Source organism: Sphaeramia orbicularis, unplaced genomic scaffold (genome assembly GCF_902148855.1).
Source record: "Sphaeramia orbicularis unplaced genomic scaffold, fSphaOr1.1, whole genome shotgun sequence".
Taxonomy (NCBI): Eukaryota; Metazoa; Chordata; class Actinopteri; order Kurtiformes; family Apogonidae; genus Sphaeramia; species Sphaeramia orbicularis.
This window is the reverse complement of record NW_021941459.1, coordinates 259155-282761: the sequence shown is the minus strand read 5'-3', so window position 1 is coordinate 282761 and position 23607 is coordinate 259155. Positions and strand designations below refer to the sequence as shown.

At 39.5% G+C, this 23607-nt stretch overlaps 1 protein-coding gene and 1 long non-coding RNA gene across 2 annotated transcripts in view; both read left to right on the top strand.

Annotated features, from left to right (window-relative positions):
* The window catches only part of LOC115415844 (CDK5 regulatory subunit-associated protein 2-like), a 62440-nt gene extending 50768 nt beyond the window's left edge, over positions 1-11672 (top strand). The window contains exon 4 of the mRNA XM_030129495.1: positions 11486-11672. Coding sequence (XP_029985355.1) covers positions 11486-11638 — 153 coding nt within the window. The 3' untranslated portion in view covers positions 11639-11672. The remainder of the gene's footprint in view (positions 1-11485) is intronic.
* A 3628-nt stretch (positions 11673-15300) lies between these two features.
* Positions 15301-20722, top strand: LOC115415845 (uncharacterized). Its single transcript, XR_003934877.1, has 3 exons — positions 15301-15324; positions 18461-18584; positions 20669-20722. It is a non-coding gene; the product is annotated as an uncharacterized LOC115415845 (long non-coding RNA).
* Positions 20723-23607: the final 2885 nt, after the last annotated feature.

Sequence of the window (23607 nt, the reverse complement as noted above, 5' to 3'; positions counted from 1 at the left end):
AAAAAATGGTTTGTTTCCATTACAAACAGCATTTAAAGGGTTAAAAAATGTGACAATTATTGAGTATTTGGTATTTTTATTTACAGCTCAAGTTGATGAAATAGAAAAAAGTGTAAAAGAATTAAAAACAAACTGTATGAAATTTTTTTTGACATTATTCCACAAGTGTGCGAAAAACGCACACTTGGTGCTTAGTAAGGGCCTTGGTGGATGGGATACCGGAGGGTTAAGCCCCGCCCACCACTGGTCGATGCTGATGAGTGTGAGCCGTGTGGACGTCCACATGTGTGGTTTCATCCTTTATTCATATCAGTGCCGTTAGAGTCCAACAGAGGCGTCATTTTGTGTTTTCCTGGTGAATGTGGGCAGAGCCTCATCTATGATGTAATAACATGTGGGCGTTGGTCTGTTTACTGTTACCGTGGGTGAAATATGACCATCGCACTGCGCTACACTGTAGAAAAATTTGTAATTTAACAGAATTTTCACTGTTTATTTGACAGATTTTCCAGTTTTTCAGATACAGGAAAATATCAATGAAATGACAAAAACAGACTGTGATTTTACAAGTGAAATGGAAAAGAACACGAAAAAACTGTAACTGTGAATAACCAAAAAATTTCCATTTATTTAAAAGAATTTTTTTATTTTTTCACAGAAAAATACAGTTAAAATACATTTTGCAAATGTATCATAATTTCACAAATATTTATTTTCTATTTATGAGATTAAACTGTTAATTTAAAGTTTAATACTGTTAAAAACAAAAAAAAAGACAACGTAAAATTACTGACAGTTAACAGTAACAGAAGTATTAGTTCTGTCAGTTGAACCAGATTTGTTTGTTAATTGACAAATATCTTGTGTAATTACAGGAGGTTTCACAACAAAAATGTTGAATAAATGTATTTTTGTGAATGTATAACATGTATAAGCACTGATAAACTGTCCAAATACAGTTTTTATCAGTGGATTGGACAACTGAGTCTCATTGAAAATATTTATATATATATTTATAGGGAATTGGATTGTTTTAATACATGTAAATATTCTTCATTAAACATTAAAAAGTAAAACAAAAATATACAAAATCTCATGTGAAGTTAGGGCAAAAAACTGTATTTTAATTATGGAAAATTAACGTATTTTTATGAGATGGTTATTTTCCGTTATTTCACAGTATGCTTTTGACAATCCAGCTACTGTAATATTACCTTTTTTTTTTTTACAGTGTACAGGCAACAGGTACATCAGGAAAATCCTCCTTAAATATATCAGTGTGGGTAGGCGTATCCATCCCTGTAGCTCCGCCCCCTCCTCAGGCTCTGTCGGTTCATGTTTTATGGATTTATTATTTCTTCGTTTTGTGCCTCGGAGCTGAATCCATGAAAGAGCACATGTGTCCACATCTGGACGTCCTCCCTCCGCTTTCATCTCCACGCCGACCCCTGTCCTCTCCGTCCTCACGTGAGGTCATTTCCTGTCTGAACATCACACCTCGGCGTGGACGGGGGTGTGACTCCGCCCCACTGTCAGATCTGAGTTTTATCGACTCTGACGTCTGATTTTCTGCCTTTAATATAAACACAGACAGAGTGAATTTAACACCACACGACTGTGATAGATTTGACTGAAACATGAGCAGGTGGAGTCCAGGAACACCAGCAGAGGTCAGAGGTCAGAGGTCAGAGGTGGACTGTACAGAGCAGAGATATGAAGGATGAAGGGAACAGACAGGTTTTTACAGCAGAGAAAGGAAATGACAACGAATAAGAAGTAAAATAAAAGGAGTAGAAAGAGCAGATACACACGAAAGAGGAGTAGAGAAACTGGAAAAACAAACAAAAAGGTCCAGTATGTATTTTATTATTATTCTGAGAAAAAAATCAGAATTCTGACTTTTTGAAATATTTTTTTTATTGTTCTGAGATTAAAGTCAGAATTTTGACTTTTATATCCTCCTCTTCCTCCTCCTTTTCCTCCTCTCCTCCTCCTCCTCCTCGTCCCCCTATTCCTCCCCCTCTTCCTCCTCCTCCCCCTCTCCTCCTCCTTCTTCCTCCTCTTCTCTCCTCCCCCCTCTCTCCTCCTCCTTCCTCTCCTCCTCTCTCCTCCTCCTGTCCGTTATTTGACCTGCACTCACAGTTCTTCTCAGTGTTTATGGTCGAATATTACAGTGTGTAGACGCAGACGCAGTCACATGACCCTCTGACATCACCTCTAAGTGCAATAATAATAATATAATAATAATAATAAAAGGACTGGACTGAGGTGGTGTTCGGTCCAATCAGACGTGGTGTGATGTGTGGAGGTCACAGTTGTGTTTTTACTGCTTTAATGTGACCACACACACGGATCACAAAACCCACATTCAAATCTTCATCATAAATTACACTGGAAGCCAAAAAAATCCCACAGATGATGACTTTAAATGCTTTAATAAGGCCACGTCCACATGCTACCGTTCACACAAAACCAGAGAAATAACATTTAATGAGCAAATTAAATAACGCGTTTATTTCCTGACGCGAGGCCGTATTTATGTGTGTTATTTTCCACCGGAGTCGTAACGATGGACAAGAAGGTCGATGTGGCGTTCACGGTTCCACGTTCACTTGAAGTTCATCAGAAAATGGACAGACTCTGAGGCGTCCTACGAAGGGACGAAGCCATGAAGGCACACCGACCCAAACGTCCACCTTTAACCCTTACAGACCCAAACGTCCACCTTTAACCCTTACAGACCAAACGTCCACCTTTAACCCTTACAGACCAAACGTCCACCTTTAACCCTTACAGACCAAACACACACCTTTAACCCTTACAGACCAAACGTCCACCTTTAACCCTTACAGACCCAAACGTCCACCTTTAACCCTTACAGACCCAAACGTCCCCTTTAACCCTTACAGACCAAACGTCCACCTTTAACCCTTACAGACCCAAACGTCCACCTTTAACCCTTAAAGACCCAAACGTCCACCTTTAACCCTTACAGACCCAAACGTCCACCTTTAACCCTTACAGACCAAACGTCCACCTTTAACCCTTACAGACCAAACGTCCACCTTTAACCCTTACAGACCCAAACGTCCACCTTTAACCCTTAAAGACCCAAACGTCCACCTTTAACCCTTACAGACCAAACGTCCACCTTTAACCCTTACAGACCCAAACGTCCACCTTTAACCCTTACAGACCAAACGTCCACCTTTAACCCTTAAAGACCCAAACGTCCACCTTTAACCCTTACAGACCCAAACGTCCACCTTTAACCCTTACAGACCCAGACGTCCACCTTTAACCCTTACAGACCAAACGTCCACCTTTAACCCTTACAGACCAAACGTCCACCTTTAACCCTTACAGACCCAAACATCCACCTTTAACCCTTACAGACCAAACGTCCACCTTTAACCCTTACAGACCAAACGTTCACCTTTAACCCTTACAGACCCAACACACACCTTTAACCCTTACAGACCAAACGTCCACCTTTAACCCTTAAAGACCCAAACGTCCCCTTTAACCCTTACAGACCCAAACGTCCACCTTTAACCCTTACAGACCAAACGTCCACCTTTAACCCTTACAGACCCAAACGTCCACCTTTAACCCTTAAGACCCAAACGTCCACCTTTAACCCTTACAGACCAAACGTCCACCTTTAACCCTTACAGACCAAACGTCCACCTTTAACCCTTACAGACCCAAACGTCCACCTTTAACCCTTAAAGACCCAAACGTCCACCTTTAACCCTTACAGACCAAACGTCCACCTTTAACCCTTACAGACCAAACGTCCACCTTTAACCCTTACAGACCCAAACATCCACCTTAACCCTTACAGACCAAACGTCCACCTTTAACCCTTACAGACCAAACGTCCACCTTTAACCCTTACAGACCCAAACATCCACCTTTAACCCTTACAGACCAAACGTCCACCTTTAACCCTTAAAGACCCAAACGTCCACCTTTAACCCTTACAGACCCAAACGTCCACCTTTAACCCTTACAGACCCAGACGTCCACCTTTAACCCTTACAGACCCAGACGTCCACCTTTAACCCTTACAGACCCAAACGTCCACCTTTAACCCTTACAGACCCAAACGTCCGCCTTTAAACCCTTACAGACCCAAGAACAACAAGAACAAAATAAGCGATGAACGCAATGAAACTGGAGAAAAAAAAAAGCTATAATGTAATTTGATAAATGACAAATATTAACGTGGAAAATGTAAAAAAATTAAAGAAATGAAGATAATAAGAAAATAAACAACAATACATGAACACACATGACCACAAACTGAACTAATTTAAGAAAAAAATAATAGGCAACAAATTACAAATAAGTAAAATAGATCAAATAAAATAAATAAACAAGTAAAATGAAGAAAATAAGTGTTTCCGTAGTTACCGTGGAAACACCTTCATCTTCTTCTTTTGTGACTGATCCGAATATTCTGAAGACGGTAAAACCATCATGAACCACATGAACCAGCTCAGATTTTCACCATAAAAACCATGAATGTGAAACTGAAGGCTGATAAACAGGACGTGTTTATCCTGAACGTTCGTCTTTGTCTGAACAAAGTTTCTGTTGTGATGAAGCGTTTGTTATTTCATCCCATTTAAAAAAAAACAAACCTGGAAGCGTCTGTGTTTACTGTCATACACACACACACATATACACACACACACACACACACACACACACCACACAACACAAACACACATGTTTCCATTTTCTGTGGAGGTAAATGAATGTGGGAATGGGGCTGGTGCATTATGGGATGCGGCGTATCACATGTCAGCTCTGTGATGTTCTACTTCCTGTTATCAGCGTCGACTGCACACGTCAAACACACGAAACACATGAAACACATGAAACACTGGATTCAAACCTTTAAATCAAACAGACGAACCGCAGTACTAATACTTCAGTAGTTTTCCTTGTACCTCGTACTTTTGAACATAAATATTTCCCTCTGGTTTCTGCTCATAGACGTCCTTCTTATCAGCCTCAGAACATAAACTGCAAATGTTTTTAATTTGTTGTTAACTTTTTTTTTTTTTTTTTTTGAACTTGGGCTGTAAACAAACACACCAAATACTCAATAATCGTCATATTTTTAACCCTTTAAATGACATATCTGTAAAGTAAACAAACCACATATTTGATGCAAAAACACCCCCCCACAAAAAAAGTCATTTTTTTCCCAAATACCGCATAAAAAATTGTATTAGTTTTTGTTTTCATCCACCGACACTGGTTCATATTCTTATTATTTTTGGTTCTAGGTCAAATGTTAAATGTTAAATGTGTCAGAGTGTATTTTACTCACTTGGTAGAAGGTGTAGTGTAGGAATTTAACACTGTTTATTATGGGATGGTTTTAGTGGATGGATCAGAATAAAAAAAAATCAGACAAAAAATGAACAACTTTTGAATTTTTACCTTAAAGAACAAATATAGATGTTAAATTTTTTGATAATTTCTCTAAATATTCTAACAGTTCCTTAGTTAAAACAAAAACATTTAAAACAGTTAAAAGAGTAAAACAACAGTTGTTTTTACTGTTTTTATAGTTTTTTTCTGTTTTTGTTTTTTTTTCTGTTTTTACTGTTTTCATTGTTTCTAAATGACTGGATGTATTTGTATTTGTTTTGTTTCTCAGTTCAGTTCATAGTTGTAGAACGACTGTTGTGAGTTCAGGTCAGTATCGTCCTGTATTCACTGGTCCTGAAGTCCAGAACCGCTCTAATCCACTTGAACCCACTTGGATCCACTTTGGTTCTGGTTCTGGTGGTTCTGTGGGTGGGCCGTCGTCCTTTCGCTGTTTCTTCGTGTCTTCCCCGTTGGTCCTGTTTTTACTGCTGTACTTTCTTTTAATTGGCTCCTGGGGATATTTTTAGTGGCTCTCTCAGCGATTTAATTAGGTTTACAAATTATAATTTTTAATCACCGCGTCTACTGTGGACCGTGGCAGCACAATAAACACAATCAGACGTACGCCCTGCAGAAGTGCATTATGGGTTTGGCAGCGGCGGCGGCGGAGCAGGCTGGAAAATATCGAGTGAGCTGGCATCAAGCAGCTCCTGTTACCGGTAAAAGGGAAAAGTCCCAGAGCACTGCCAACGCAACACACACACACACACACACATAACCACATATACACAACAGACACACACATATACACAACACACCACACACACATATACACAACACCACACACATATACACAACACACACATATACACAACACACCACACACACAGCGCTGCTGCACAGGCCCAGAGCAGCAGGTTGTGGTTAAGGCCGCCTCCTGCAGCGCTGCCATGGCAACAAAACAGGAGGCAACGGTGCATGCAAATGTAGAGGTGGAAAGTGGACCAGCCCAGAACTGGAGCTGTAATGGGTTCAGAGTCTAAGAAGAGGTAGAGTTTGGACTGGAAAAAAAACTGTCATGACTAAGTTTGGTCTTCTGATTCTGAGTCTGACGCTGGAGAAGAGTTAAAAGAGTTAAGACAGATGAACAACAGTTAAAAGAATTAAAACTAAAACATTTAAAAGAATTAAAACAAAACAGTTGAAAGTTAAAGTATTAAAACAACAGCTAAAAGAGTTAAAACAAAAACATTTAAAAGAGTTAAGACAGTTAAAACAACAGTTAAAAGTATTAAAACAAAAATTTAAAAGAGTTAAGACAGTTAAAACAACAGTTAAAAGAGTTAAAACAAAAACAGAAACATTTAAAGAGTTAAAACAATTAAAGCAAAAACATTTAAGAGTTAATACAGTTAAAACAAAATAGTTAAAAGAATCAAAAGTATTAAAACAACAGCTAAAGAGTTAAGAGTTAAACAATAACAGTTAAGAGTTAAAACAACACCTAAAAGAGTTAAGAGTTAAAACAAAACAGTAAGAGTTGAAACAACAGTTAAAGAGTTAAGAGTTAAACAAAAACAGTTAAAAGATTTGAAACAAACGTTAAAACAGTTGGAACAAAACCGTTTAAAAGAGTTAAAACAACAGTTAAAAGAGTTAAGAGTTAAAACAAAAACATTAAGAGTTAAAACTACATTTAAAACAGTTAAAACAACAACAGAACAACAGTTAAAACTGAAAACAAAACAAAACATTTAAGAGTAAAACAGTTAAAATAACAGTTAAAACAACAGTTAAAACAATTGAACAAAAACATTTATAAGAGTTAAAACAGTTGAAATACAGTTAAAAACAAAAACATTAAGAGTTAAAACAGATGCAACTGTTAAAACAGTTAAAACTGTTAAAACAGAAACATTTAAAATAGTTAAAACTGAAAACAAAAACATTTAAAAGAGTTAAAACGAAGTTAAAACAGTTTAAACAAAAAGTTAAAACAGTTAAAATAGTTAAAACAACAGTTAAAACTGTTTAAAACAGTGAAAACAAAATATTTAAAAGAGTTAAAACAATAGTTAAAACAGCTAAACAAAAAGTTAAAACAGTTATAATAGTTAAAGCAACAGTTAAAACTGTTAAAACGGTTAAAACAGAAACATTTAAAAGAGTTCAAACAGTTAAAACTAAAACTAGTTCAAACAGTTAAACATGTGTTCAGGTGTTTCAGTTCTAGTGTTGTCGTGGAGTCTTAAGCTCCGCCTCTGACTGGGTGACCTCTGCATGAGACACCGAGGGCGCTGACTCCGGTCCAGACCGGTCTAGACTTGATCCAGACTCGGTCCAGACCTGGTCCACCCGGTCCGGTCCAGATCACATGTTATCCTATGATCCACTTGTGTTTGTCTGCTTCAGTCACCTGGTCCCTGGATCCTGGATCCATGTGGATTTTAGTCCAGATCCAGATCGTCATCACTTCTGTATTTTAGGTTCAGTCTTTCCTCTTGATTATTGATCATTGATGATTGATTATTAATTATTGCTGATTGATATTGGTTATTAATTATTGATTACAGACCAGTGTCTGCGTTGGACGTTCAGAACGTGTTCATTGATCTGACAGGTTCATAGGACACATGGGACACGTTTGTCCTCAGGTCGGACTGAGTCACCACAACATCATGATGTGGACCGGTCTGTGTTATATGTCTGGATCCGGACCTGGATCCGGACCCGGATCTGGCTCCAGACCTGGATCCAGATCCGGGTCCTGTGTGATGCCGGCGTATGTCTATGTGGGCTCAGCTCCTCATTCGTGGCCCTGTTTAAAGAACGTGGGCCTTTGTGGTGATCCAGCTCAGACCTGGTCCTGCAGGTCCAGGTGGAGCTCCAGCGCCCCCCTGTGGCCGGGTCTGGACCTGTCCCACTGGTCTGGAGCCTCAGTTCCTGCTGCTCTCATGTTTGTGCTGGTTTGAAAGTTCAACCCAAACGTGGATGGAAAGTGGACTTTTTTATGCGTTCACGTCACGTTTACGGCGTGGGAACGTCAGCAGGAGAACGTCAGCAGGAGAACGTCAGCAGGAGAATGTCAGCAGGAGAACGTCAGCTGTGGAACCCTGTGCCATGTTTCACCTGCAGATCTGGAGCTTTTCCTCCTGATCGGACTGAGGCGTTTGCATTTGGGTGGTGGTCTTCAGCAGCTGACGGGTGGAGGCGGGGCTTAGAGGGCGCAGCTGTTCTGTGAGCTCAGCTTCAGTTTCACACACGAACACAAACAGCCGCGTGGTTTCACCGACAACTCTGACCGTTAGCATGAGGAGCATCTGCAGACGTGTGAAAACACAGCTAATATAATGTCAATAGGTTTTTATGTTAAAATGAAGTTATTTAATGCTTTAAACTTTAAGTGTTTTATAGTTTAAGGCTTTTGAAACTCTGATCAACACAGTTTTTACTCATGACCAAAAACAGACACGTGTTTACATTTAAAAAACATTTACTGTAGGAACGTTCACATGCAGAACCTTCACCTGTAGAACGTTCACATGCAGAACCTTCATCTGTGGGAACGTTCACATGCAGAACCTTCATCTGCGGGAACGTTCACATGCAGAACCTTCACCTGTAGGAACGTTCACATGCAGAACCTTCACCTGTAGGAACGTTCACATGCAGAACCTTCATCTGTGGGAATGTTCACATGCAGAACCTTCACCTGTAGGAACGTTCACATGCGAACCTTCACCTGTAGGAACGTTCACATGCAGAACCTTCATCTGCGGGAACGTTCACATGTAGAACCTTCACGTGTAGGAACGTTCACATGCAGAACCTTCATCTGCGGGAACATTCACATGCAGAACCTTCACCTGTAGGAACGTTCACATGCAGACCTTCACCTGTAGGAACGTTCACATGCAGAACCTTCATCTGTGGGAATGTTCACATGCAGAACCTTCACCTGTAGGAACGTTCACATGCAGAACCTTTATCTGCGGAACGTTCACATGTAGAACCTTCACCTGTAGGAACGTTCACATGCAGAACCTTCATCTGTGGGAATGTTCACATGCAGAACCTTCACCTGTAGGAACGTTCACATGCAGAACCTTCACCTGTAGAACGTTCACATGCAGAACCTTCATCTGCAGGAACGTTCACATGTAGAACCTTCACGTGTAGGAACGTTCACATGCAGAACCTTCATCTGCGGGAACATTCACATGCAGAACCTTCACCTGTAGGAACGTTCACATGCAGAACCTTCACCTGTAGGAACGTTCACATGCAGAACCTTCATCTGGGGAATGTTCACATGCAGAACCTTCACCTGTAGGAACGTTCACATGCAGAACCTTCACCTGTAGGAACGTTCACATGCAGAACCTTCATCTGTGGGAACGTTCACATGCAGAACCTTCATCTGCGGGAACGTTCACATGCAGAACCTTCACCTGTAGGAACGTTCACATGCAGAACCTTCACCTGTACATTCACATGCAGAACCTTCATCTGTGGGAATGTTCACATGCAGAACCTTCACCTGTAGGAACGTTCACATGCAGAACCTTCACCTGTAGGAACTTCACATGCAGAACCTTCATCTGCGGGAACGTTCACATGTAGACCTTCACGTGTAGGAACGTTCACATGCAGAACCTTCATCTGCGGGAACATTCACATGCAGAACCTTCACCTGTAGGAACGTTCACATGCAGAACCTTCACCTGTAGGAACGTTCACATGCAGAACCTTCATCTGTGGGAATGTTCACATGCAGAACCTTCACCTGTAGGAACGTTCACATGCAGAACCTTTATCTGCGGGAACGTTCACATGTAGAACCTTCACCTGTAGGAACGTTCACATGCAGAACCTTCATCTGTGGGAATGTTCACATGCAGAACCTTCACCTGTAGGAACGTTCACATGCAGAACCTTCACCTGTAGGAACGTTCACATGCAGAACCTTCATCTGCAGGAACGTTCACATGTAGAACCTTCACGTGTAGGAACGTTCACATGCAGAACCTTCATCTGCGGGAACATTCACATGCAGAACCTTCACCTGTAGGAACGTTCACATGCAGAACCTTCACCTGTAGGAACGTTCACATGCAGAACCTTCATCTGTGGGAATGTTCACATGCAGAACCTTCACCTGTAGGAACGTTCACATGCAGAACCTTCACCTGTAGGAACGTTCACATGCAGAACCTTCATCTGCGGGAACGTTCACATGTAGAACCTTCACCTGTAGGAACGTTCACATGCAGAACCTTCACCTGTAGGAACGTTCACATGCAGAACCTTCACCTGTAGGAACGTTCACATGCAGAACCTTCATCTGTGGAACGTTCACATGCAGAACCTTCATCTGCGGGAACGTTCACATGCAGAACCTTCCTCTGCAGGAACGCGTTGGTGTGGAAATGCCCATATGTTTTGAAGGTGTTTTATCAGGTGGTTTTTTATGGGTTTTGCAGGTGTTTTGCAGGTGTTTTGCAGGTGTTTTTCAGGTGTTTTTCTAAGGTCTTTTGCTGGTGTATTTAAGGTGTTTTTCAGGTGTTTTGCAGGTGTTTTGCAGGTGTTTTTCAGGTGTTTTTCAGGTGTTTTCTAAGGTCTTTTGCTGTGTATTAAGGTGTTTTTCAGGGGTTTTTAAGGGTTTTTCAGGTGGTTTTTCAGGTGTTGAATTCTCCTTTTTTGCAGTTGAATTTTCTTGGTTTTCACTCGTTTCCTGTCGGTTTGTTTGGTTCCGTCGGTTCTCCTCATGCTCGTGTCTCCTTCACCCCTCGTCTTTTCAACACTGTCCTCCGCTCACATTCTTGGCATGACTGTCCTGTTGGTAAAAAAGGAACACCCCCTCACACCCCCCCCAGCCCTCCCATAATCCCCCTGTGCTGCCCGAGTGTCCGTGCTCACATCCAGACCGACAGCAGCTCTCGTTCACATTCACACTCTGTTCTTCGGTTCTTCAGTCACACTGTCTTTTCACGTACTATGTGGTGTTAGATGGGGGGCTTCCACGCCCCCCCCAACGCAAACCCCCGACGCTATGTCTAACTGTGGTTTCCGCGGTTACCGCACTATCTCGCAGCACCTGAACGACCTGAAGAAGGAGAACTTCAGCCTGAAGCTGCGGATCTACTTCCTGGAGGAGAAGATCCAGCAGAAGTTTGAGGAGAGCAGCGACGATGTGCACAAGAGGGTGAGTGACCAAGACCCACAATGCACTGGGGGGGCAAAATGACAGTATATGGACAAAAGTATGTGGACACGGTGAATCCAGGTGTTTCTGTTCTAACAGGGTCTGGGATCCAAAACAATAAGGACAAATGTCAGAATAGAGTTTTATTTAAATATTATTGCATTGGTTCGTTTTTAACTTTAAACTTTAAAGAAATATTGACATTTATAAACTACATGGACAAAAATATGGGACACATTCATGGCTACAGCTGTAAATGTCCTGTTCATGAGGATTTGAGATGTAATGCGTACAGGTTAATCTGATTTATTTAGTTCTGTTACATCTGAGCATGTGGAAAAATTATTAAAATAGAAAACAGAAGTGACGTAGAAGACAATTACAGGAAGTTTGATTCCACTGTCAGAAGAATATACAAAACAAAACAAAAACTGAAGACAAACTGAGTAAAATCATGAAAATTAACAAAAACTGAAGACAAACTGAGTAAAATAAAACAAAACCAAACAAAAATTGAGTAAAATAATGAAAAAATGAACAAAAGCTGAAGACAAATTGAGTAAAATAATGAAAAAAACAAAAACCAAACAAACATTGAATATAATAATGAAAAATAAACGAAACCTGAATAAAAATGTAATATAAGAATGAAAAAATCAACAAAAAACAAATAAAAATTTAATAATAATGAAAATTTTAACAAAAACCAAACAAAATTGAATATAATGATGAAAAAATAAACAAAAACTGAATAAAAATATAATATAATAATGAAAAAAATGAACAAAAAACAAACAAAATTGATATAATAATGAAAAAATGAACAAAAACAGAACACAAACTGAGTAAAATAATGAATAAATGAAAAAAAAAGAAAAAAAAATCTGTAAAATAATGAAAAAAATTAGCAAAGCAAAACACAAATTGAGTAAAATAATGAAAAAATAAACTAAATCAAACACAAATTTAATATAATAATGAATAAAATGAGTAAAACCAAATAACATGAGTTGAAGACGTCTGTAATAAATAAATAATAAATCCAGTACTGAAGTGAAAGGTCTAAACCAGTGTTTATGGATTCTCCTATTTCTGCAGTGACAGTAAACGCATCACATCTGATTATTCCAGTTGTATTTTTATGTTCATGTAAACGGCTTCACTGACTTTGAAGGAAATAACAACAGCTCAAACATTTAAATTTCTCCTAAAATCATTCGTGTGTTGTGTGAAACTCCAAACTCATAACTTCAGCGTTCAGGTTCAGACGTTTGTGCAGAATTGAATAAATTCAACCTAAAAACGATCTGAAGCATCAGACAGAACCGGACTGAACCGGGTCTGGACTGAACTGGGTCTGGAGGCTTGAGTTCCCATCATGCATCAGCAACAACTACTGTAAATGAAGCCTGGGCTGTAAATACACACACACACACACACACCACACACACACACACACACACACACACACTGGTCCAAACCCAGTGACCCACATCAGACCGGTAGGAACCTGATCCACATCCCCCCATAGACCTGGTCCAGCTCCAGTCCTGGATCTGGTCCAGGTTTTTATGTGGAACGTTTGGGTGCAGTAGGAATAAAGACGATCAGAGTTTATTCAAGTTTCACAGAAAACACAAACAACCTGATTTAACCTGATTTAACCTGATTTAACCTGATTTAAATGGATTTAAACTGATTTAATCTGATTTAACCTGATCTGAACTGATTTAAATGGATTTCATCAATCGTGTGTCAGTTTGTTTAGTTGTGTGTCAGTCCAGTTGTGTGTCAGTTGTGTGTCAGTCCAGTTGTATGTCAGTCCAGTTGTATGTCAGACCAGTTGTGTGTCTGTAGTGCCAGTTGTGTGTCAGTTGTGTGTCAGTCCAGTTGTGTGTCAGTGTGTCAGAAACCAGATCCTGGTCACGTTCAGGGTCTGGATCAGATCCAGGGGTTAAAAGTGGGTGTTGTTTCTGGGTGGATGTTGTTTCCAAGTGGAGGGGGGGGGGTCTGTTCCATTAATGTGAGGGGGGGGTGTTGGGGGGTGGGGGTGTTGTTGAGCAGTCCCAGCAGGTGTTGTGTTCAGATCTTCTATTAATAAACCTGCTCTGGTCGACAACGTGCACATTTGGAAACGACGCTGAGACGAGAATAAGAACTGATGATTTATGTTAAAAAAACCTGAAGCCACAGAAGTTTAGAACAGATGAAAGAACCACTGATCATCTGGGACACATTCTAAACTTAGAACTTCAGTAGTTTCAGGATTTTCCCACTTTATGCAGTTTTTTTCATGTATGTGGAGTTTATGCAGTTGTAGTTTTTTTTTTTAAATGCTTCCACTTTGCATTCTAAAAACTCCTTCGTGTGTGTTTCACCTCTGACTGTTTGAATGGTTTAATTTAAGCTGCAACTAATACGACCTGGAACAGCAGGAGCAGGCTGCATTTATTATTCTATTAGTATTATCATACATATCATGTGTCCAGTCCATCATTAATAAATGCACATAAACCTAAAAACACAAACCCTCTGTCATATTCCACATGTTGTAGAAAATAATTATGGACTAATATTTTGCTATTAATGTAATAAATGATTAGATTATTGTCCATCATTAAAATGTAAGAACTGCAGCGGATAATGTCCTAATGCATAAATAAAACTGCATTTATTGGAAATAAAAGATAGATTTTTACAGGTTTTTGCAGTTTTATCATCAAAAAATATGTACAGTGGATGAGAACAGGCGTCTCATATTCATTCAGATATCTCCCACTGCCCTTAATTATACCTCCAACATTTATTATGTTATTGGTCATTATTGCATTATAGATTATTATTCACATTCTTATATATTTTGTATTTATTTATATAATTTAATTTATTTATTTATTTATTTTTTATTTATTTAGAACATGCAAAGAAACAAAATAAAACAAAACAAAGCAAATTAAGACAAAAACAAAATAACATTTAAATGAACAGAATCATCTTCAAGCACTTACAAGTCTGAATTTTGCGTGGTCGAAAATTCATAAACAGTAAAGGTGAACCAGTGTAATCATTACCATCATTATACCAACAATTCCACAAAAATGAAAGTATAATATGTCCAAAAACATTTCCAGTACCAGGACAGTGAGGGACAAATGACTTGTATTGAAAATAAAAATGGTATATATATATATATATATATATATATATATATATATATATATATATATATATATATATATATATATACAGAGGAAGCGGAGCTCCTGCCATTTCCATGTCCTGTTTGTTACCCCGCTGCCGCTGTCAGCGCCTGTTCAAAGCAGTCACTTCCCACAATGCACGTCGCGACAAAATTCCTCAGATGCCCGAGTTCCCTCATGGCTCAGTTTTGTAAACACATGGTTTGTTTGTGGTGGATGGGAACTAAGACACTGTTCAGCATGAGGAAAAGATTCAGCTGAGGAAGACAGACAGACGAACAGACGAAATGAACTGAGGAGAGGACTGAGGATGACAGATCTGAGGAAAAAACTGGTCACGAAGTCTCCCACTACTACTACTTTGGTTAGAAAAACCCTAAAAATACTGTCGAATAATCATGTCAGATGGGATGTTTGACGGTTGGTGTTGAATGTTGTTGTTTTTTCCAGAACATCAAGTTGAAGGTGGAGGTGGAGAGTCTGAAGAAGGAGCTGGATCGGAGAACAGGAGCTGATGGACAACGCTCTGTTGAGTCCCGCCCACATGGTCACATGATCCAACCTTTAGACACAGATCGAACCCACGCACAAACCTGAACATTCCCATGAGCCTTCACGTTCAGAGGCTGTGGAGTCTCAGAGAGTAGAACCCACAACCGAGGAGGGAGATGTTTTGATTGGATGGATGGGGTGGAGGGGCGGGTTTACAGCAGAGGACAGGAGGGCCGGGGTTACAGCAGAGATGGGAGGGGCAGGGGTTATAGCAGAGAGTGTGAGGGGCGTGTTACAGTAGAATACATGGGAGAGTGGGAGGGGTGGGGTTAAGCAAAGGACAGGAGGGGCAGGGCCGAGGAAAGGGTAGAGGTGGATTATGGTCTTGAGGTCTGGTGTATTTTGAGCTACAGCACCTGTTTGTTTGGCAGCTGTGGTTATGAGTCGGGTTCTGGACGTTCCGACACTACACGCGTTTACAGGTTTATTTATGGTTTTATGCAAAAAACATTTGAAATCAGACGGAACAGTTCGACCATTTTCATCTTCAACAAGTGTTCAGAGAACGCAAACATCTGCTAAGCACCCTGAACGGTGTGCATGTGTGGATCGACTCCTTCTGTTTAAATCCAACAGTTCCAGGGTGTTCCATACAGCAGAAAAAGTTGAATCTTGGTCCCAGTCATGTGTCTGTCCAATTAGATTCAATTCACATCAATAGTAGTTGAGTCTAATTTTAAATGTGTGGGAAATGGAATTTTGAGTGTTAAATGTAATGTAATGCCCACAGAGTCCACATTCCACAGTGGATGTGGACAATTTAGTTCCAGATACAAGAGAGTGTTCTAAGCTACAGTGGATCCAACTGGAGGGAAATCATAGGTCGTTTTGAATTTTTGATGAATTTTGGAAAATGTCTCAATGATGACAGATGGAAAACTGTAGATGTTGTGACCTTGCTGTGACCTTGAACTTTGTCCTACTGGGACCAAAATGGCCGGGGTTGGTCCCAGGGCCTAGGCCTATCTGTGGGGAAGATTTTGGGAAAGATGGGTGAAGGAGTTTTACACTAAGATGAACAACAAACAAACACACAAAGCAAAGTGATCACAACACCTCCTGGCGAGGGAATAATCTGACGTGGCATCATTACATGGACCATACTGTATAAAACACAAATAACCACATAGAAACATACATAATAAACACAGAACATATATAAACAAGAAAAGCCCCAGAGGAGCGCAGACCTCCTCAAGACAGGATCTGCCCCCCCCCCCCCCCCCCCCCTCAGTGTTTGTTTGTTTGTTTGTTTAGCAGGATAACTCAAAAAGTTATGAATGGAGTTTCATGAAATTTTCAGGAAATGTTGATACTGGCACAAGGAAGAAATGATTAAATTTTGGTGGTGACTGGGGTGGGTGGGGGGGCCACTGATCTGCCTGGGGCGTGAGGTCCTGGTGCTGTCTTTTCTAGAAGGCACTTGGAGAGCGCAGACCTCCGCCAGGGCCAATCAGTGGGGCCCCCCATGGGCCCCCCCACCCCCGATCACCACCAAATATTAATCATTGCTTCCTTGTGCCAATATCAACATTTCCTGAAAATTTCATAAAATCCGTCCATACTTAGGAGTTATCTTGCTAACAAACAAACATGCACACAAAGCAAAGCGATCACAATAGCTCCTGGTGGAGGTAACAAATAACTCATAGAAAACTACAGTATATAAACTAGAAACATTTATAAACACTAACATTAGCCTGTTAACGTCCTTTTCAAGTGTCACCTGTGTTTGAAGCTGACGGTCGCTGTGTTTGTCGATCATTAAAGCGTTCGTAACAGTCACTTGTACTGAATTAAACGTTAAAGCAGGTGAAACAGTCACTAAGTGTTTCCTTCATCAGTGAATGGAATAAATGAAGTGGGTTTTACTGTCGTTCTAGATGATTCAGTCACAAACAGCAGAAAAATGAACGTGATCAATCAACAACAAGTGCAAACTTTGGGGATGAATGAGTGAATGAAGCTGATGGAACGAAGACACGACTGGTTTTATGGATGTTGTAGTCATGACTCAAGATAAGATGGACTTTTACTAATGAAGGTTGAATAAATCAACACACACCATGTTTTGTCTGTTGACCCATGAATAGACTGCACTAATGAGTCCCATCAGTCGATCCTGGGCTCTGTCTAAATACTGGAACATTGTTTGATAAATAACGCCTGGTTCTGTTTTATCATCAGATAATGAACAGACTCGACATGTTCCACTTTTCACTCGAGGACAAACAGAACGTCTAGATCACAGGTGTCAAACAATGCGTCCCAGGGGGCCAAATCTGGCCCCCCCTGCCAAAGATTCCATTCCGCCCTGCAGGATGAAAGTGCAAAAATGAACCTGAACAGGTCCAGGTTGAACAAAATCCTTTGGTTCAGGTGCCACACTCAGACTAATGTTATCTACAGTCCAAAATAACAACACAATACCCAGAAATAATGACAACCACAAATTTTCTTGGTGAAAAATTATGTGGAAAAAATTTAAGTGAAAAAATAACATTACACTGTGAAAATACTTACATTTACAAAACTATTCTTCACAATAAAATGCAAATAAATACATAAATAAAAACAAAGATGAACAACCTGAAATGTGTAATTTGAACAATATTCTGCCTGTTACTAAATGTGTGCATTTATGGATCCACTGGGATCTGCAGTTGTGTTCATAATAACAGATGGATATTGTAAAATTGTTCAAATTTTAGTTCTAAACTCCAAAATTTCAACAATATTCTGCCTGTTCCCAAAAGTTTATGGAACACTGTGTGTAAATGTACATGTAGAAATAATAAGTCGAGGCAATATTGTTAAAATGCACAAAGTTTTCAAGTGAAATTTCAGTTTTTTCATGTTATTGACATCTTTTCTGTAAAATGTAAATATTTTCATAATTTAATTGGGGTTTTTTGTACTAAAACAAATGGAAAACTTGGATTTGTCATTTATAGGTTTTTAAGTCTTTATTTTACTGGTTCTGGCCAAATATGGCCCCTGAATTAAAATGACTTTGACACCCCTGGTCTAGATGGATAAAGTGAAAAAAAAAGTCACAAACTATTTTAAGAAACACTCAACTAATCACCGCCCGAACCCTGTGACCCCGTAGGTTGACGGCGGAGCTCCTGTCCAATCAGAGCGAGGCTGAGCTGCAGCGGCGTTTGGCCGAACGTCAGGAGGAGATCAGCCACATGCAGGAGATCCTGGAAACCAAAGTCCAACTGCTGCAGGAGGTGAAGAACGCAACACCGTTTAAAGTAGAGCTGCACTAACGAACAGAACCACAGAAGAAGAACGCACAACACTGTTTAAAGTAGAGCTGCACTAACGAACATAACCACAGAAGAAGAACGCACAACACTGTTTAAAGTAGAGCTGCACTACGAACAGAACCACAGAAGAAGAACGCACAACACCGTTTAAGTAGAGCTGCACTAACGAACAGAACCACAGAAGAAGAACACACAACACCGTTTAAAGTAGAGCTGCACTAACGAACAGAACCACAGAAGAAGAACGCACAACACTGTTTAAAGTAGAGCTGCACTAACGAACAGAACCACAGAGAAGAACGCACACACCGTTTAAAGTAGAGCTGCACTAACGAACAGAACCACAGAAGAACGCACAACACTGTTTAAAGTAGAGCTGCACTAACGACAGAACCACAGAAGAACGCACAACACTGTTTAAAGTAGAGCTGCACTAACGAACAGAACCACAGAGAAGAACGCACAACACTGTTTAAGTAGAGCTGCACTACGAACAGAACCACAGAAGAAGAACGCACAACACTGTTTAAAGTAGAGCTGCACTAACGAACAGAACCACAGAGAACGCACAACACTGTTTAAAGTAGAGCTGCACTAACGAACAGAACCACAGAAGAACGCACAACACTGTTTAAAGTAGAGCTGCACTAACGAACAGAACCACAGAAGAAGAACGCACACACCGTTTAAAGTAGCTGCACTAACGAACAGAACCACAGAAGAACGCACAACAGTTTAAAGTAGAGCTGCACTAACGAACAGAACCACAGAAGAACGCACAACACTGTTTAAAGTAGAGCTGCACTAACGAACAGAACCACAGAAAAGAACGCACAACACTGTTTAAAGTAGAGCTGCACTAACGAACAGAACCACAGAAGAAGAACGCACAACACTGTTTAAAGTAGAGCTGCCTAACGAACAGAACCACAGAAGAACGCACACACTGTTTAAAGTAGAGCTGCACTAACGAACAGAACCACAGAAGAACGCACAACACTGTTTAAGTAGAGCTGCACTAACGAACAGAACCACAGAGAAGAACGCACAACACTGTTTAAAGTAGAGCTGCACTAACGAACAGAACCACGAAGAAGAACGCACACACTGTTTAAAGTAGAGCTGCCACTAACGAACAGAACCACAGAAGAAGAACGCACAACACTGTTTAAAGTAGAGCTGCACTAACGAACAGAACCACAGAAGAAGACGCACACACTGTTTAAAGTAGAGCTGCACTAACGAACAGAACAGAAGAAGAACCAGCTGACACACACATGAACATGCACCGTTCACCTGCAGACAGAAAAACAAACACATCATAATCCATGTTGATACGATCACAAAAATACAACTTATCATGTATCGTATAGAAATATTTTATTTTTTCTGCTTTCAGGTGTTAAAAAAACCATCATCAGCCTTTAAAATAACATTTAAAGAGTTAAAGTTCAAAGAAAAATGATGAATATTTAATTGTTCTGATCAGGACTGAAGTTTATTTAATGATTTAATTCAGTTTAAGTGGAAAATAATGTTCATATAAACTTCTTATGTTTGTGTTTTTCCATGTGGACGTGTTTTAAGTGAAGATTCAGGATTAAAACCAAAGATCGGAGGAAAAAAGTCAGTAATTTTTCCAAAGATCATCAGTTTTTTATCACATTTGACTACTGGACCGGTTCAACTAAAGAACTAGTTAAATAATCCAGAATAAACCTGTAGGAGGACAGAGCAAAGGCAGGGATCTGGGTCTGGATCTGGGTCTAGATCTGGATCTGGGTCTGGGTCTAGATCTGGGTCTGGGTCTAGATCTGGGTCTGGGTCTAGATCTGGGTCTGGATCTGGGTCTGGGTCTAGATCTGGGTCTGGGTCTAGATCTGGGTCTGGGTCTGGGTCTAGATCTGGGTCTGGATCGGGCCTGCTCCATTTGTAGTCATGGTACAAGTCGTATCGGTGTCTGATCGTGGTTTCCATGGCGGCGTCTTTGTCACCTTGTTTGTCTCCGCCCCCCTGACCTCCTTCTGTCTGTCATTCCCGTCCAGGAGGCGGAGCTTGCCCGGGCCGATGCCCAGCGGATGGCGTCTCTGGCGGATTCGAGACTCAGCGCTGCCTCGCTCTGGAGAAGGAGATGGGAAACGGAGGAGCGGACGGACTCATTACCCATCAGGCACTGCTCTACAAAGACAGGTCAGACCGCAGAAAGGACGGACGGACGGACAGAGGGACATAACATAACATACCTTTAACCCCTAAACATAACATGACCTTTAACCCTAAACATAACATGACCTTTAACCCGTAAACATAACATGACCTTTAACCCTAAACTAACATGACCTTTAACCCGTAAACATAACATGACCTTTAGCTGATAATTCTAATAATAATCAGAACACTCTTCAGAATTGAACCCTGAACGTGTCACTAGTCTTTCCATTGTCCCTCAAATTGCGTGAATATAACTGTGCATAAAATGTGTCTGATGGAAAAACGACAATTTCGCCAAATCTCTCGTTTTTCAATTAAAGTTTTTGCGCTGGCAAGAGGTGGTTTTTTGGGCGTCATGTGTTCTAATTGTTGTTATCGTTTCAGGTGATCGAAGAGTTAAAGCAGGAGAAACATTCGCTGAGTGTCCGAGTCGAAGACCTGGAGGTCAAAGTTCACGACCTGAGGAAGGAGAGCAGAGTTCAGAGGTATGAACCCACCCAGCATCCGCAGATTCAACTTCCACAGATTCAACTTCCAGAGATTCAACTTCCACAGATTCAACTTCCCACATATTCAACTTCCAAATATGTAACATCCTCATATTCAACATCCACATATTTAACATCCTCATATTCAACATGCACATATTCAACATCCATATGTTCAGCATCCACATATTCAACTTCTACATATTTAACATCCTCATATTCAACTTCCACATATTCAACTTCCACATATTTAACATCCTCATACAGCATCCACATATTCAACTTCCACATATTTAACATCCTCATATTCAACATCCACATATTTAACATCCATATTCACTTCCAAATATGTAACATCCTCATATTCAACATCCACATATTCAACATCCACATATTTAACATCCTCATATTCAACATCCTCATATTCAACATCCACATATTTAACATCCACATATTCAACTTCCACATATTAACATCCTCATATTCAACGTCCACATATTCAAATCCACATATTTAACATCCACTATTCAACTTCCACATATTTAACATCCTCATATTCAACATCCACATATTTAACATCCACATATTCAACTTCCACATATTTAACATCCTCATATTCAACATCCACATATTTAACATCCACATATTCAACTTCCACATATTTAACATCCTCATATTCAACATCCCATATTTAACATCCACATATTCAACTTCCCATATTTAACATCCTCATATTCAACATCGCATATTCAACATCCACATATTTAACATCCTCATATTCAACATCCGCTATTCAACGTCCACATATTCAACATCCACATATTAACATCCACATTCAACTTCCACATATTTACATCCTCATATTCAACATCCACATATTTAACATCCACATATTCAACATCCATATTTAACATCCACATATTCAACTTCCACATATTCAACATCCTCATATTCACATCCACATATTTAACATCCACATATTCAACATCCACATATTCAACATCCACATATTAACATCCTCATATTCAACATCCACATATTCAACATCCACATATTAACATCCTCTATTCAACATCCTCATATTCAACATCCACATATTTAACATCCTCATATTCAACATCCACATATTTAACATCCACATATTCAACTTCCACATAACATCCTCATATTCAACATCCACATATTTAACATCCTCATATTCAACATCCACAATTAACATCCACATATTTAACATCCTCATATTCAACATCCTCATATTCAACATCCACATATTTAACATCCTCATATTCAACATCCACATATTTAACATCCACATATTAACTTCCATATTTAACATCCTCATATTCAACATCCACATATTTAACATCCTCATATTCACATCCACATATTTAACATCCTCATATTCAACATCCACATATTTAACATCCTCATATTCACATCCACATATTCAACATCCACATATTTAACATCCTCATATTCAACATCCTCATATTCAACATCCACATATTTAACATCTCATATTCAACATCCACATATTTAACATCCTCATATTCAACTTCCACATTTAACAACCTCATATTCAACATCCACATATTCAACATCCACATATTTAACATCCACATATTCAACATCCTCATATTCAACATCCTCATATTCAACTTCCAATATTTAACATCCTCATATTCAACATCCACATATTTAACATCCTCATATTAACATCATCATATTCACATCCTCATATTCAACATCCACATATTTAACATCCACCTTTAACATCCTCATATTCAACATCCGCATATTTACATCCACATATTAACATCCTCATATTTAACATCATCATATTCACATCCTCATATTCAACATCCACATATTTAACATCCTCATATTCAACATCCACATATTTAACATCCACATATTTACATCCTCATATTCAACATCCACATATTCAACATCCCATATTTACATCCTCATATTTAACATCATCATATTCAACATCCACATATTTAACATCCTCATATTCAACATCCACATATTCAACATCATCATATTCAACTCCTCATATTCAACATCCACATATTTAACATCCTCTATTCAACATCCACATATTTAACATCCACATATTTAACACTCATATTCAACATCCAGATTCAACATCCACATATTCAACATCCACATATTTAACATCCTCATATTTAACATCATCATATTCAACATCCTCATATTCAACATCCACATATTAACATCCTCATATTCAACATCCACATATTCAACATCCACATATTTAA